This window comes from Rhea americana, unplaced genomic scaffold, assembly GCF_003343005.1.
Source record: "Rhea americana isolate MKP2758 unplaced genomic scaffold, rheAme1 scaffold_9, whole genome shotgun sequence".
Taxonomy (NCBI): Eukaryota; Metazoa; Chordata; class Aves; order Rheiformes; family Rheidae; genus Rhea; species Rhea americana.
The window spans coordinates 111,146-125,994 of NW_028187088.1; the positions used below are offsets into that span (position 1 = coordinate 111,146).

Genomic DNA, 14,849 nt, shown 5'->3' on the forward strand with positions numbered 1-14,849 from the left:
TCCCATGAAATTAGGTACTTCCACCCTTTGTCCAAAAGCAGGAAGAACTGATACTAGTTCTTGCTCTCTATTCACTGTTTTACATTCTAGATGTAGTTTCATCTTCCCTTTGATCAGAAGGGCTCAAAATACAGGTTTAGAGTTGGATATTCGTATAGGATAAACAGTTTCTCTGCAGGGAAAGCATGGCCTACTTCTTTCTGTAATGCAGGAGTTAAGTGTAGGTGCTTCCAAAGGATGCTTCTTTAGGACAGCACTGTTCCTTGACTTGAGAGCCAGAGAAATTAGTTGGAACAGTCTAGAGTTAGTCRTAATGGCTACCTGACCCTCAATTCATGTGCAAAGCTTAACAGCAGCTTTGGCAGACTTTATAGGTCCCTGATCATTTTACAGGACTACATCTTAGTATGACCTAGTAAGTCTAGCTATTATGGGCATCACTGATTAGAGCTATCATGGGACCACTAGGCTCCCCTTTATCTCACTGACTAGTAATTAATGTCTGTTCAGGTCCTCTCTGGCTCCTGAGATTAATCAAGAATGAGTAATTTATTTGGTTGTTAGTACCAACTTTAAAGGTGCAACTTTGCTTCCTCTTCCTGTGTCAACCAGCCACTGTTTTAACTGGTAAAAATGTGTATGGGAAGACTTACGCTGATTCTAGGTTCCATTTTGATGAAGATTTCGCTCTTTCAGAGGTACTTTCTTTCCTTGCTTTCTCTTCTTGTTCTTCAGGAGGCGATTCTGACTCCTTGTTTCTGAAAGTAATTATCAAAAGTTCCAAGACTTTTCCATCAAGCATTAAATTTGACGGAGTACACAATAATGTGACTTCATAGCCCTGATCAAATAGTTGACAATTAACAGTTGTTAAAAACAAAACAAAAACAAACAACAACAAAAAGAAAAACCCAAATCCCACCACCCCCCCTTGGAAATCTAATTTTTTTGAACTTACTTTGTTTCAAAGTGTTCGTCTTCATACTCTGCCCAGGAGTACGTGCTAATGAATCGCTGTAGCGAAGGACGCTTCTCATTTTGCCTTGCTCCTAGTCGTCCCCTGCCACGTTTTAACAAGTTTACCTTAATTYCATATCAGATACTTGGCAGGAAATAAGAAATTCAGTAATAGCCTACATATTTAGATAGGCTTTGGACAAATACATTTCAGAGTTGTTTACCTGAAATTAGGTTTGCTTAAAAAAAAGATGTCTATCAGTGCCAGTTGTCTTTTTTTTTTTTTTTGGAATTTTAATTGGACTGGAAGACGGTCTGAGTGAGTGAGTGTCACCTCTTTTAAAGAGAAAAACTATAACATTTAGTCACCAAGATTTTACCTACTGAAGAATGTAAAATTAATGAGAAAGGTATGGCCTAAATATTATTATACCTCAAGATACTTCATAAGCTGCTTAATACAGACATAGTTTGAGCTGAAAAATATTTAATCCTCTTCAAAGACAAAGCTAAGCAACTTTACCAACTGCTTGATCTCCTGTTGAACTTGTCACTCCTTTCATCTCCATCAGTTTCATTTAGCTGGGCCTGGAGGAGGAGTTTAAACACACTTATTACATCTGCATTTTCACATTTAAACCCAGCCAGTTTTGAGAAAGTAGACTGCCTCACCATTTGGGACCCCTTACTTACCAGTGGCAACCCAGTATCTGCATTCCCAGCACTCCTAGGTAATGTTGCAAGGCTAACTCTTCTCAGGGATGAGGTTGGCTATGCAAATAAGAGGCATTACTGGCTCTATTAGGGAATGACTCAGTTGCTCATTGATCACATAAAATAACTCTGTTTTTATACAAACTATTTAAAAAGTAGCTCTTAGGCCTAATTTCAAGAAGTGACACAAAGAATTAAAGCCATAAACACAGCTCAAACCACACTATTTAAAGCAATATCTTTTCAAAGTAACAGTTTTTTTCCCTCCTTCCTAACAATCTGAAGGGAGTCTGGATACACAATTTCCAGAAAATGCCAAAATTAGAGCATGCGTCTGAATTCACTGAACAGTGCTCACAGGAGTTTCTGTAGTCAGTCTGAACTGCTCTCACCTATTTTCAGCTCACTGTGCTGAACTCTTTCTGAAACATCAGAGAGAACCACATATGAACAATATTTCTTAACCACTACATGAAAGCATAACCATTTTGGCTTCTTCATTTTGGATACTTCAGCTATTGTAAGCAGAACCATATGCAGTTCTCTGCTGGGGGTGGTAGTGAAAATATATGCTCATGATTGATGAGATCAGCCTGTATTTATGGGGCAAAAAAGGAAAAAAAAACCACACACACACCCATCACACACCCATCAAATCAAGCACATACCACAGAGCTCCAGGGCATGGCAAGGCAAAAAAAAAAAAAGTACAAAATTAAAGAACGCACTTAAAAGTTTATGTTAACCTGTAGGACCATACCTTGAAGTTAAGAGAATTTGCTAGCTTTTTATTTGTAGATTCATCTGTGAAGAGATCAAACATGAGAAATTGAAAGGARTGAAAATTGAAAGCAGTGAGCTTTCCTTGCAATTAAAGGTCTGATTTTTTGCAGTATCTGTTTAAATGGAAAAGTGCAAAGTACTCTGAGTACTCAAAAATTTCAGAGAAAAGCTTATTTCATTAATTAAGTTGATAATATTCATGTGTCATTATACATCTTCTGCAAAGATTAATTTCTGTTGATATCATTAGGTATATTCTACTATCATCAACATTTTGCTGTAGGCTAATCTCTTATGGACAGTTGCAGCTTGTAGCCAAAAAGGAAAGGATAGCATGTGATTCAGAACACTCCTGAGAGGATATTACTGGTGTGTCYGTAAGATTGCTCTTTCTGTTTTTAAAGTGCATGTCTTGTTCTACAGAAGAATCTAACGCTTTTTCTGGCAAAGCCCACTAGCTCACAGCATTAAACAGAGGGTACAGCAGTCAGCTTTTCAGATAAATAGTAAAATTCAGAGTATTTGCACTTAAGGAGCCTGTGATTCCTGTCTTRAAAAGGGGGCAGGAGGCATCTCTAAGAACAATTCAGAGGAATYGAAATTCAGATACCTAGAAATAGCTAGCTTGAAATCTGCAATGTGGGAAAGTGCTTGAATTTGCTGCTCCTAAGGAGTAAGGTTATCACACATGCTGCACTCTCTAAAAACCAGACCTCTACTGCTGGTTTATGATATTTTTCTTTTTCTCCCCCACCCACAGATTCTTGACAGTTTACATACAAGTCTAATTTCAGAGATTGTTTCTAGTACTATTAGTATTTTACTGATTTTTCCTCTATTTCTAGGAAAGGAGATAGAGCAGTTGTATAACCCATCCCATGCATGACACCRAGTTTCAGTTAGGCAAGGGTCTCATCTGGCAAACCCTAGAAGGGGAGAAGGCTAAGCAGCTCTTCCTAGTTACCTCGATCTCCAAGAGAACTAAATGATCGTTCATTCTGGAGCAGGACCTGTTTCAGCTCTTCAAGTTCTGCATGTTCTTTTGTGTACATGCGCTTCAGGTTTTCCACGTGTTGAATCATTACTTCCACAGCCTTGCTGACACGGCTCTCCTAGCAGAGCAAGTGCAACACAGCAGTATGAAAAAAAAAAGAGCAACTCTTTGAGGAACTGAATCATGTTTAGATTTTGACAGTTTCTTTCCCCAGACCATTTATCTATCTTACATCATGATGCTATAATAGCCTCATTTTTGTCCACCCCTTCAGAGGCTTTACTGCAACCTCTCTCTCAACACATGCCCAGGTTATAACGGTCTTTGCCTTTGACCAGCAATTCCCCTTATTCTAGCAGAGATTGCAATTTTCATTTTCCAAGCCTTTGCAACCTCTCATCGTCTCATTCTGTCATCTACAATTTCGGCTGCCACCACACACTTGCCAGTGTTGCCGAGCCATATTTTCACATTACTGTTCTGTGTTACACATCATGTTACAGTTGCGCATCATGAAACATAAAAAGACGTGCCCAAACATTAGTATATTTAGATTATTAGCTTGGAGGGTGGAGGAGAACAAAGCAGCCCAGAACAAAGCCCATAATTCCTTGCCTGTGGAAGGGATTATCATTAATGCATTAAAATTGCTGTTACTGCATTGCTTTTTTGTGCTGTCTACTGCGTACGTTCCTCTCCTGCAAAGATCTTTCATGAGGACCATATTTTTGTGATGGGGTTTTGAACTATGCTGATGCAATGTAGTCCTATCCTACTACTAGGAATCCCAGGGGCACTGTGAGAGTAACAGCACAAGCAGTGATCTGAAAAGAAAAAGACAGGACTATACTGTACTGCTCAGTCAGTGTTATGCACCCAAATCCCCAAATCTAATTCTGGAATCAGAGGTCTAGCAACAGGCCCTATTATCGTTTTGCATCTAGAAGCCTTTAACTTGTCTGGAATACGTTTACATGGAAGTGGTTACCTGGTTAATAGCTCCTAACATCTCTGCTCTGCTGGCAACACGGGCTGCATACTGACTAAGGAACTGCAAGCTTTTCTGCAACTTCTTAATAATCTCCTGAGCTTGGTTATCTTCTTCACACAAAGGAACTAAAGCCTAGACAAAAACATAACAATCTGAGCAAAGAAGGAAAGGTGAACCCAAATGATGATGCTAAGGCGTTTCTGCCAGGCCTCACACAGTCACAGGATCAGCATCCAACGTCCTCAGTCACTGACTTGATACAGATCTCCAGTGGACAGACACTTCAGTTTATGTAACATAAAAAAAACAACTGAAGACACAGGTTCTTTTCAGACATCTATGCAATACAAAAATTCCCCACTGCCTAGACATACAATATGTTTGGATGAAGAAGGCTACCCTTAAAATATGTGAGAAGGATTTAGCATTTGAAGCATGTCATTTAGAAACTTAGTTCAGACTTACTTATAATAAAAAAGAAAACCTAAAACCAAAGTTTTATCAAAAAAAACACTGACAACCATTCATTCCATCCACCGTATTAGTCACGGCCAGCACTAACCTCTAGCAGCTTTAAGCCATTTGTAATTTCCTTTTTCAAATTTTCTTCAGCCAAATCTCGGGATCTTTCTTCAAGTCTCACTCTCTTGTCCAAGGTAAACAAGTCACACTTAAAACCTAAAGACAACCTCAGAAATTCAGCCTGTTGTAGGAAAGGAAGAGATTTCAGAATGGACCAAGTGCTACAGAAGTCTATTAAGTAGATTTGTATACTATTAGGAATATATTCCATGAATGCAGTTACAGGAGATATGRAGGAGAAAGCAAATATGGCCTGTATCTCTAGTAGCAGACTTTACACCCCAAAGCCATTATTTTTGCCAGTCCTCCCACCTGTGGTGATGAGGGRACTGTCTGCAGCCAGAACAGGTAATCTCCTGGCAGCATGCAGCRTGCCATCTGTGTTCTTAGACAAAATCGTTTTAAATCAGCACATTCTGCCTAGGAGGAGGTCATAACTATGCTCCTTCACATTTGAAAGCAAATTTTTCTGTAGTGACAGATATTTCAGTCATTTTTATAGATTTAAATTTCTATCCGTCTTATCCCTTCAGAAATTTCAATTGAATATTGGCAGGTTATCATTTATGCCAACAGGGCTCTGAAAGACGGATTTTAGAAGCCAGTTTACAGAAATCCATTAAGTTCAAGCTATTCAACATCAGTCCTCTCTACAGAGAAAGATATTAATCAGGATTTATCTACAAGATCTTTCTATTGTTCAAAGTGTTTAGCGATACAAGCAGCTGAGACTTACCTCCACCTCTTTCTCATTAGGAGAGTCACTGTAGGAACAAAGGAGGAACAGTTATGTAACAGACTGTAGCTTTAAATTATATATTATACATGCAGGTGATCAYTGAAAGTTAAACACACTTACGAATCATTTTGCTTTGTTTTATCTCCTTTAATGCCACCTGCACTGGGTGAGCTCCCTGAAAAGAGGAGGAAAAAGAAAAGTTTTGTTTTCTTAGTTTTTGTCTGAAAAAACACCGAACAGTTTGGGAAAAAAAAAAGAAATATCTATGAAGCCCTAACTGAAGCCACTTAAGATTTCCTGGGTTAAGCTCTTGCCAGTAAAAACAATTTATATACCTTGGAGTACGTTAGGGCTAAAGCAGCAGTAAGACTGACTGTGTCACTTAAATAAAGCTTCAGAAGTTAATTGTTATTTGGCTTCAACTGCCAGCTAATTAGTTCAGCAACAATTACAAATTTTAGTTTAAGATCTTAGCCCACAGGTTCAGGTTGTCTGAACTTCCTACATCACTAGCTTTTACTGAACTCCAAAGGCAAGAGGTGCAGTGGCTCCAAGAATGAAGATGTCCAAGTGTAGTTTGGTAAAAGCATCTCCCCTGCTTGTGTCAGCTCATTATCCCACACTCTAGCTAGCAGGAAGAAAGCTAGAGTGTAAAAACTTTGGGGAGGACAAGCATGCCAGTACTCAGTTTCAGATATCTTAACTCCTCAGCAGCTCCTAAGAATTTCTCCCTCCTATCTGGAGGAGGATGGAGCTGGTTAGATTAGAATCTGTAGGAGTTGGAGAAGCAGATTTTTGCATGATAACATCTCAGCATTCCCTTCCTCCGCTCTTCACCCATTTTGATTTCTGACTGCAACTACAATCCCCCTCGCCCCCAAATAAAACCCACATAAACCACCACACACACACACACTGCAATAATTMATGTGTCCAAATAGCTCTCTAGACCACTTTACACAGCCCTTGATACAGGTGACAAAGGCATACGCTCCAAGGAATTATGCAAATGTGTTCAGCCAGAGCCTCCTACCTTTCCTACTGGGAACCACAGCTGATGCTTCCTCACTTTGCTCTTTATTGGTTTCTTTTTCCTGGTCCGTCTCCTGAAGGCACATCAGAGAGTAGTTATACCAAGGGAACAGACACAGAAAGCACAGGAGGGCCCTCTTCCCTCCTGCAGTGTTGTTCTTTGACACTGCTCTAGTAAAGGAAYTAGATGTTTTGGTGTCACCAGCTCTCTTACCAGGTCTTGCTTTAAAACATTTTGAGATGTTTTGTGTTCTTCCATCACAGGGTAGAATTCTTGCTGCTTGGTCAGATTCTCAGTTCCTGAGAAGAAACATTCCAGAAACCAAACATAATGWTAAAAACAAAACAAAAAAGCCTCCAACCAATACCCAGTGTACTAGCCATTGACCAAGAGGTCTAAAAGAAGTTGCAGCAATTACCAAGAGAGGACGTTAAGGAGGAGAGGCAACAGCAAAGAACACCATAAAGGTATAAAGGAAGAAGTATGTCACTTATCAAGCCAAAATACTGTATTATCAATAAGAAGCGTTACATATCTAAAGTGAGAATGTTCAGCCTAGCTGTAGTTGCTCTAGTTGAATTGCAAATATAGTATCACTGTAATATCTACAATTCAGTAGCTCAACTACAGCCAGAACTGGATCAATAAATTGATCACTTAGACGAACAAATTTCCACGCTTTTGCTACCAGCAGGGTTTTTTGTTCGTTTGTATAAAGAGACAGTTTACAACTAATTGGTTTTTTTGACTTCTAGAAGGACAGCAATACATGAAATAAAAATTTCCATGCACAAACCAACAGGAGAAATGAATGTTTATAATTCTCATTGAATGCCYCCAGCATGAAAAGAGTCAAAAAAACCCAGATGCTACTACAGCTACTGTTACAAAGGAGCTCCAAGTATAACAAAGTTTTGAAAAGCATGTGGTTGCAATGCTTGAAGAGAGGCTTGAAACATGTTCCAACACTTGCATTGTCCATTTAGTACCTTAAAAAGAACTACTAGGGTGCTAACAGAGYCAACAAAAGAACTCTTCACAGAGAAGTGGTAATGAACGGATAAGTTCAGTAACTGATGGTGCCAGCTCAAATGCAACACAAACTTTGAAGTATGAAAATTTACAAAAACTTTAAAGCAGAGAAAAAATAACCTCCAGAAAGACGTCATTTAAAAAGAAAAAGAGAAAAATATTTCAGAAAAAATGAAAAATCTCCAAGAGTCACATTAATTTTGCCTGTAGCAACAACTCTGGTAGCTATTTTAAAAACATTCTGGATGTTCTAAAAAGGTATATTTATTTATATAGTCACATGCACATGGAATGAAGTTCAAAGAAATGGCAACAAGAGGGGAAAAACAAGGTTTTAGATTAGAAGTACTACTTTTTTTTCTTTCATCCTTTATATTAATAGTACCCTTTTCCTAGYRCTCCCTTTTGCTGSTGCTGATCTTGCTGCTATTGCAGCAGTCCCACCTRTATGACCTGGATTCTAAGCACCCCGAGAAGGCGTTGTATGGTACTATTAMAAAMCACAAATGTAGATTMATCCATAACTCCATTTTAATACTAATACTAGAAACACTTCTTATTTGGTTGCATACAACAGGGAGCAGGATCTCAGACTTCAAAGCTATTTGGAGCCATTCTGGTCTGTTTTGCATATCTGTTTCCTCCCTGCCAAGGGCACCCACAGCACATATGAAAATTAACTGCAGAGGCAAATTAGTAGAAAGAAAATATATTTAAGTCAGGGGACTGAATTAGACTTCAGGAAAATTAGTACTAAAGAAAGAAACAAAAACAAACAAAGTGATGACAAAAATTTTATATTTAGGTAAAGGTTAAAAAGCTGGTTACGAACAAGCATTCTTGCATATTCTGTACTGCATACTCAGATCAGCTTTTTTAAAAATAGCTCAAATACACTCCAGTTTAGTTTTGCTTTCAATTTTTCAATGAAAGAGAAGCACCATCAAATCTAGTAAGAATAATTTTCCTGGCTGTGTATGGCCATTGGGAGAGACGTAAGTATTCACAAAAGAGTCCGTCCTCATCTCCCCTCCTGGCCCATCCCAGCTTCTCACGTTCTGAGCATCAATTTTTAAAGAGAAAAGGGAAATGTTATTTAGTCCAATTACCTGTCACCAAACTTCTCAAAACCCATGACAACATTCTTTCTCCTCCCAAAATTGTCTGAAGTTTACTGCTGGCACAATGTTCAACTAGCTGAGCAAGCATCACAGCTTCACTAAGTTATTTCATGTCTACCTTTGGCAGTGTTGCAGGCCATCAGCCTCCTGCAAGCAGGCAGAGCCTTATCCCAGCTCATGAATTTCAAAGTTTGGGTAGGCCTGGGAGCACTTGCAGGCCCAAGTATTTACAACAGTAGAAATTCACAAGTTGTTATTGTCTTTCTTATTTAACTTCCTCACTGAAAGATGTGTTGGAAGCCAGTGTTTCCTCATTGTATGAATGCCTATGTGGCTGCAGCAGTCACTGCACCTGATACAGTATCAGCTAGACTCTTACCACTATTTTTCTCCATTGCTACAGAAATTGGCACGTCTTCCTCTTTTGCATGCAAGCACTCAGGTGATTTTTCCTCCATAAGAGGAGAGCCTATAACATGAGGCAACAGAAAGAGCACTTACTGGCAAGGAAATGACCTGAGGGTATCTATTTCAATGCTTTCAGCACAAAGTTCACAGATCTTTGTGCCCCAGTCTAAGGGCTTACCTTCTACTGTTGTGATGCCTTCTGAAGAGGATGCAAGAACAACTTCTTGGGGTGATGTTGAGTGATCACTGCCAAAACAAAGTTCTTTTTCAGTTACTCATATGAATGACATAATCTAGGTAGAAGCTTTTCAAAACTTCACAAAACCTGACCTGGACAGGATCAGACTGGCTGGTATTGATGGCTCTGCACTGTCCACCTTAAAGAAAAGGGAAGAGAGTTAGTATGAGGGAAAAGGTTGCTTTGTGAGCAGAAAATGTGTATGTCAAGGTTTTAGTAATTCCTTCAACTGTACCTGAATGTTTCAGAGAAAAACTGAAATGGTAATGTTCTGCAGATTCATCTGTTAGTCTATAACCACCAGTACACGTAAGATGTAGCTTAACATGATACCATCACCTAAGTGATAGCAGAATAGATACCACTTAGGAGTGATAATTGTTTCAGCAGAAATTCTGTATTTTTAAATATGGTATTTCTGAGAAATTTTGGTTCCTGACTTCATGTTCCGTTTCTAACGCACGTCTTCAAAAAACAAAGTATGAGTTACCACACCATCTTTCTATCCTAATGCTCTCCATCAAGGTAAATTTGCATTTTTAACCTGTTTTCAAGGTCTATGAACTACACCAGGTGGGGTACAGAGATTCACACATCTACACTGTGTGAATGACTCATTTTGGTAGTTAAAAATATTACTGTTAATGGCTTTGACTGAACAAATGATTTGGAACACAAGAAGCTTGCGTTTTATGTTGTAAATTCTAGTGYTCACCTTTGGAGGACGCTCATTTTTAGTATTACATATAGCAATCACCTAGCCAGTTCAGAGGGCTTCAGGCCTTCAGGATGTCAGTGTTTAAAGGCTTATAAGTAGTTCTGCTTGTGTTCTTTTACCTGCGACATTACAATTTTGGACCTGACAAACTCTTCAGTATATTAATATGGTGAGAGGGAAACATTCTTCTTCCTGCTTACCCCCAGATTATTACCGTTTACTTATTTCAGTGACATATTCTCTCTTTACAACATCCAGCGATTACTTCTGTACTCACTGGTAGTGAGCATTAATTACAACATGAAATGGAGGTTTAAAGGCTAAGTTGGTACAGACTTGTTATGAAGAACATCACCCGCAGCTGAAAAGGAGAAGGACGTTGAACCCTGTCTTCAAGCAGGGAAAGTCTGGGCCTAACTAGCTTTGAGTGCCTTTCAACATAGCAGGTGTCCAAGACCACTATCCTGGGGAGAAGAGGAAGGGCACAAAACATCACCCCTCCCTCCATCCCCCCCAAAAGCCCCGAATCACATCAGTTTGTTAGTGAGTGATCAGCTACATTCCGGTACACCGTGTCCTCAGAGAATCTAGAAAAGAGGCATTTATGCRGTGAAAAACAGGCTACTCTACAAAGCAGAAAAGCAGGTAACCAAGGCACTGGACACATTGTAGAGCCCTGCCTGCCCACAGCATCAACAAGCACTTTCTCTTTCCTTCTCCCCACCCCMTCAGAGGTCAGCTGTACTCACTGAACCTTGCACCAACCAGCCGGATGTTTCCTCTAATGCAAATCCAGGCTATTTTTATTCTTATTTGAATTCTCTATTAAGCTGGAGGAAGTACAGCATTGCATTTGCTCTGCTCTGTTTAGACCATTAGGACTAAAGGAATATCAAGGAAGGAAAGAAGGAAAGACAAGTAGCATATAGGAATGAAAGCAAACTAGAATAGAAGAAATATGCTTCCSCCCCGCCCCCCAAAGCCTCACACAACCCAAAGCTGAACAAAGCAACAGGTATTATTCTACACTCTCTCTCCTTCTGCAGTAATGGAAGCATCAGTAATTTCTGTTTGCAATAAAGGAAAATCTTCAATCCAGTTTTTAAAACTCCATACTAGCTATTACCATTGTGAACTTCCTGCTGAATTGCAGGATGTATGCTTAAAAAGAAAAGCAATCCATGCTCTAGATTTGCTAGCRAAACTTAATTTCAGAGGGTCCATTCTCCTAGTAAAAGGATTGTATCAGTTAAGTTCCCTGCAGCAGAATCCTAATCACTCTTCCCCTCCATCCCTTGGATTAGTGGATCCTTGGATCATTTCACTGTCCTCTGCACAGAGAAATTCTGTCAAGAATCTTGTACAGCTTCCCCCAAACAAGCATTAATATTTTRAAGATCTGGCATGTGATTTTTAGACTATGGCTTAACTTTCACAGTTCAAATTAAAACAAACAAAGTCTAATATTTAGCTGGTTGTCACAAGAACTCCCTTATTTAATAGTCCTATAACTCCTACAGTGAAAATGCTTTGATGAAATAACTAGTTACTTACATGCTGAAGGGCTCAGTCTGATCAAACGCATCTGCGACCATAGTGTGATTAAAAAGCCTAGGGAGACTTTTCCTATTAAACAAGGATATTCAAATTTTGCTGCACGTCAGTTTTTAGACTAGATACTGGACACAGTCCGTTTGCCTTCTCTTTAGAAAAAAGCTTTAATATTTTCACTTTCACCTCCACAATATTCACATGAAGGCATTATAGAAGGGGTGAAGAAAAAAAAATCAAAAAAGGAAAAGGACATTTCCAAGCCCACCCGAAATTACAGAAAGCTTCAGAATGGTTAAGCATGGACATTTCAAAGAACTTTTCAGAGCAGTCATTTTCCAGAGCACTGGATAAAGCAAGAGCCCTTGAGATTGTCCTTTTTAAGTCAACTTAAGCAGCAGTGYAAGCAAACAGTTCCTCACCTGCTCTACCCTTTACTGAGCAGTATGCTGTAACCACATGCAGTCCCCATTACTCTTACTTTTTACCCTCACTGCACTTCCTGCCTTGATTTGCCACTACGACTGGGTGGCCGCTGCAGTTACGGGTGACACATCAGCCAGGGTAGGCCTGAGGCACCTGCTCATCGGCGTTGAAAAGGTTATTTCCAGGTTCATGGAAGCCACTGACCCATAGTCTCCTATCATCTCCAGCAACACCAGTACTGGAGTTTGTAATGCCAGTTCAAAACATGCCTAAGTGGCCAGGTGAGGACACTGCATTTCTACCATGAACGCTGGTGCTGAGTGCAGAGCAGGACTAAGCAGTGGCTTGGCCAGCTGTTGTCGTGTGCCAGCTGACCAACAGCTCATCTCTAGAAGGGATGCCAGTAGATGTGGGATCCAATCCAGCAGTGGACACACCAGGTGAGGGAAGGTCTTTCATACTGCAGAGGTAGGTTTTTTTTGTTTTACTTTGTTCCTCCCCCCCAGCTGTTACATAAAAGCCATAAGAGAGAACGCACAGAAAGACAGCATTCACACGTAAAACATACTGTGGTTTCTTACAGATGGGTAGAAAGAGTGAAGTCACTCAGATTTCCCCAGCAGAGCTGATTATTACTGCAGAAGCAGCACTGACTCAAACCTTGAAACCATGTTTAAAATATTCCTTAGCTAATAGCTCCTAGCAAGAAGCATGACCCYGACAGACATGAACATCAAGATGCTTGGGTCTGCAACTGCAGTGTTCCTGGAATGTGCCCAAAARGAAGGGGTTGCCCCATATAAGACAAAGTATCACAGCACCTTGCTGACTGACACCTGCTCCAWTCACCCGGGAGCAGTGGCAATTTATAGTTCCTCAAAATCTGGTTCTTTGTAAGGCACTAAACACAAACTCACTCAAAACCACGTCTGGAGCGTTAGACAGCACTCACCTCAGCAAGTGAAGAGTCCATCATTGTAATGGAAACAGGAAGATCTGCACCAGTACAGTTACCAGCAGAGCATATTTTCCACCTGGCAATACATACTTTATTTGCATATTGCCCAAACAACACTGAAATATATTGCCTATTTTCCTTAAGCATGTAACAACTGAATTCACCATTATTTATATAGTCAGACAGCTGGTCTCCCAGAGAAATAGAAGTTCATCACAATCCCTCCTCCCTCAAACAGCAAGAGCCAACACCAATCCTTCTCCCAACCTCCTCCAAGCTGTGCAGCTCTACAGAAGGAAAAAAAAGAAAAAAAAAGTAGCAAAAGCTTCAAGAGCTGCCAAGAATTTACTTCACGCTGCCTGCTTCCGCCTCTTCAGTAATATCCTCATCTTTCTAAGTACTCACCTACAATAATTAGAGATTGAAATGTTTAAGATTRAGAGATTCCTATTTGAAAAGTTTTAAAAAGCAGCCCAATAGGCAGGATTTCAGCATTCCTGTCCTAAACTCTGCAAAAAACTGGCCACTTAAATCCAATCAGATTTTGGCTYCTAAATGTAAATTTAATTTTTTGAGTTAAATACTGAAAATGGTCACARGAATGCCTACCTTATGCCTCAGTCTCCTGCAAGAAATCAGAGGACCATATTCAGCAGGTGATTGCACTAAGAGTGTCACTAAAAGGTTCTCACATTAATCTTGTGAGATACAGATTCCTTAAGAAACAAAGCGTTATCCAGAAATACCACTAGCTGACGACTCGATTTCCTAAAAGCAATGCCTTAGCGCTGAACTTAGCACATACAGGGGATGCATCTTTCCTCTGGAACATGCTATATCACATGACTTCTGTCCTTCACCCCAAAAGAGGTTATTTTGCCATCTTACTTCCACTCAGTTGATGTCACATCCAGAGTAGACCCATGTCCCAGACTGCAGTTCTCAGATGTGTAGCTGCCAGAGCTCCGCTTACAGTGGGGATGCCAGATGGGCACAAGAGACTTATTTGGACATGAGGKTTCCAAGGTCAGAGCATCTGTTAAGAGATACAAGTATGAAGAATGTTGGTCATAGGTGAACTTAGATGAAGTATTTTGAGTTTTTGCCTGCAAGTCTAAAATAATCAAGAAACAAACCATCATAATACTGATTTATAATCAGGCAGCTCTATCATGGTMAGAAAGAGCTTGGTGAGGTGTTCATCTGTTCTAATCTATTTTATAAATAGTCTTTAGCACAGGGCTGGGGATATCATCAGCTTATAGAAACTTCCGTCTGTGGCAACTTTGGTGTTGAAATTGTTCTATATGGCAGAGGGCGGCAGAATAATTTATTAAGGTCATTTTTGTAGCGGTGTTTTGTTGGTACAAGCCRTAAACACCTACTTTATTTGTGGCTGAAATGTAACGTTACAGCAAGCTATAACCATCCTCCCAGTCTGTGCATTGAAACAGCATTCTGAAGTAGCAGAGCATTCTTTTAAAGAGCATGTGCATTTAAGCAACATCATCTTTGATTTTCTCCAGTTTAGTGTAAAATTACATTTGAGAATTTTATAGTTTCTCTGTTCTCAGACACTACCCATGTTGTCCTAGCTTATTGCT

At 39.8% G+C, this 14,849-nt stretch overlaps 1 protein-coding gene across 5 annotated transcripts in view; it reads right to left on the reverse strand.

Moving 5' to 3' along the window:
- Positions 1-14,849, reverse strand: part of IRAG2 (inositol 1,4,5-triphosphate receptor associated 2) — a 39,689-nt gene that overhangs the window by 864 nt on the left and 23,976 nt on the right. For 3 of the 5 annotated variants that reach the window (XM_085323970.1, XM_085323969.1, XM_085323971.1), the window contains 17 exons: positions 14,134-14,281; positions 13,240-13,321; positions 9,685-9,731; positions 9,533-9,600; positions 9,326-9,415; positions 7,007-7,092; positions 6,794-6,866; positions 5,881-5,935; positions 5,758-5,785; positions 5,002-5,142; positions 4,437-4,571; positions 3,419-3,566; positions 2,432-2,475; positions 1,651-1,728; positions 1,481-1,545; positions 959-1,060; positions 654-758 (listed from right to left, as the gene is read on the reverse strand). In XM_085323970.1, coding sequence (XP_085180096.1) covers positions 654-758; positions 959-1,060; positions 1,481-1,545; positions 1,651-1,728; positions 2,432-2,475; positions 3,419-3,566; positions 4,437-4,571; positions 5,002-5,142; positions 5,758-5,785; positions 5,881-5,935; positions 6,794-6,866; positions 7,007-7,092; positions 9,326-9,415; positions 9,533-9,600; positions 9,685-9,731; positions 13,240-13,321; positions 14,134-14,281 — 1,495 coding nt within the window. Of the gene's footprint in view, positions 1-653; positions 759-958; positions 1,061-1,480; positions 1,546-1,650; positions 1,729-2,431; positions 2,476-3,418; positions 3,567-4,436; positions 4,572-5,001; positions 5,143-5,757; positions 5,786-5,880; positions 5,936-6,793; positions 6,867-6,994; positions 7,093-9,293; positions 9,416-9,532; positions 9,601-9,684; positions 9,732-13,239; positions 13,322-14,133; positions 14,282-14,849 lie in introns of all 5 variants that reach the window. The other 2 variants (XM_085323968.1, XM_085323967.1) reach the window with 2 other exon arrangements.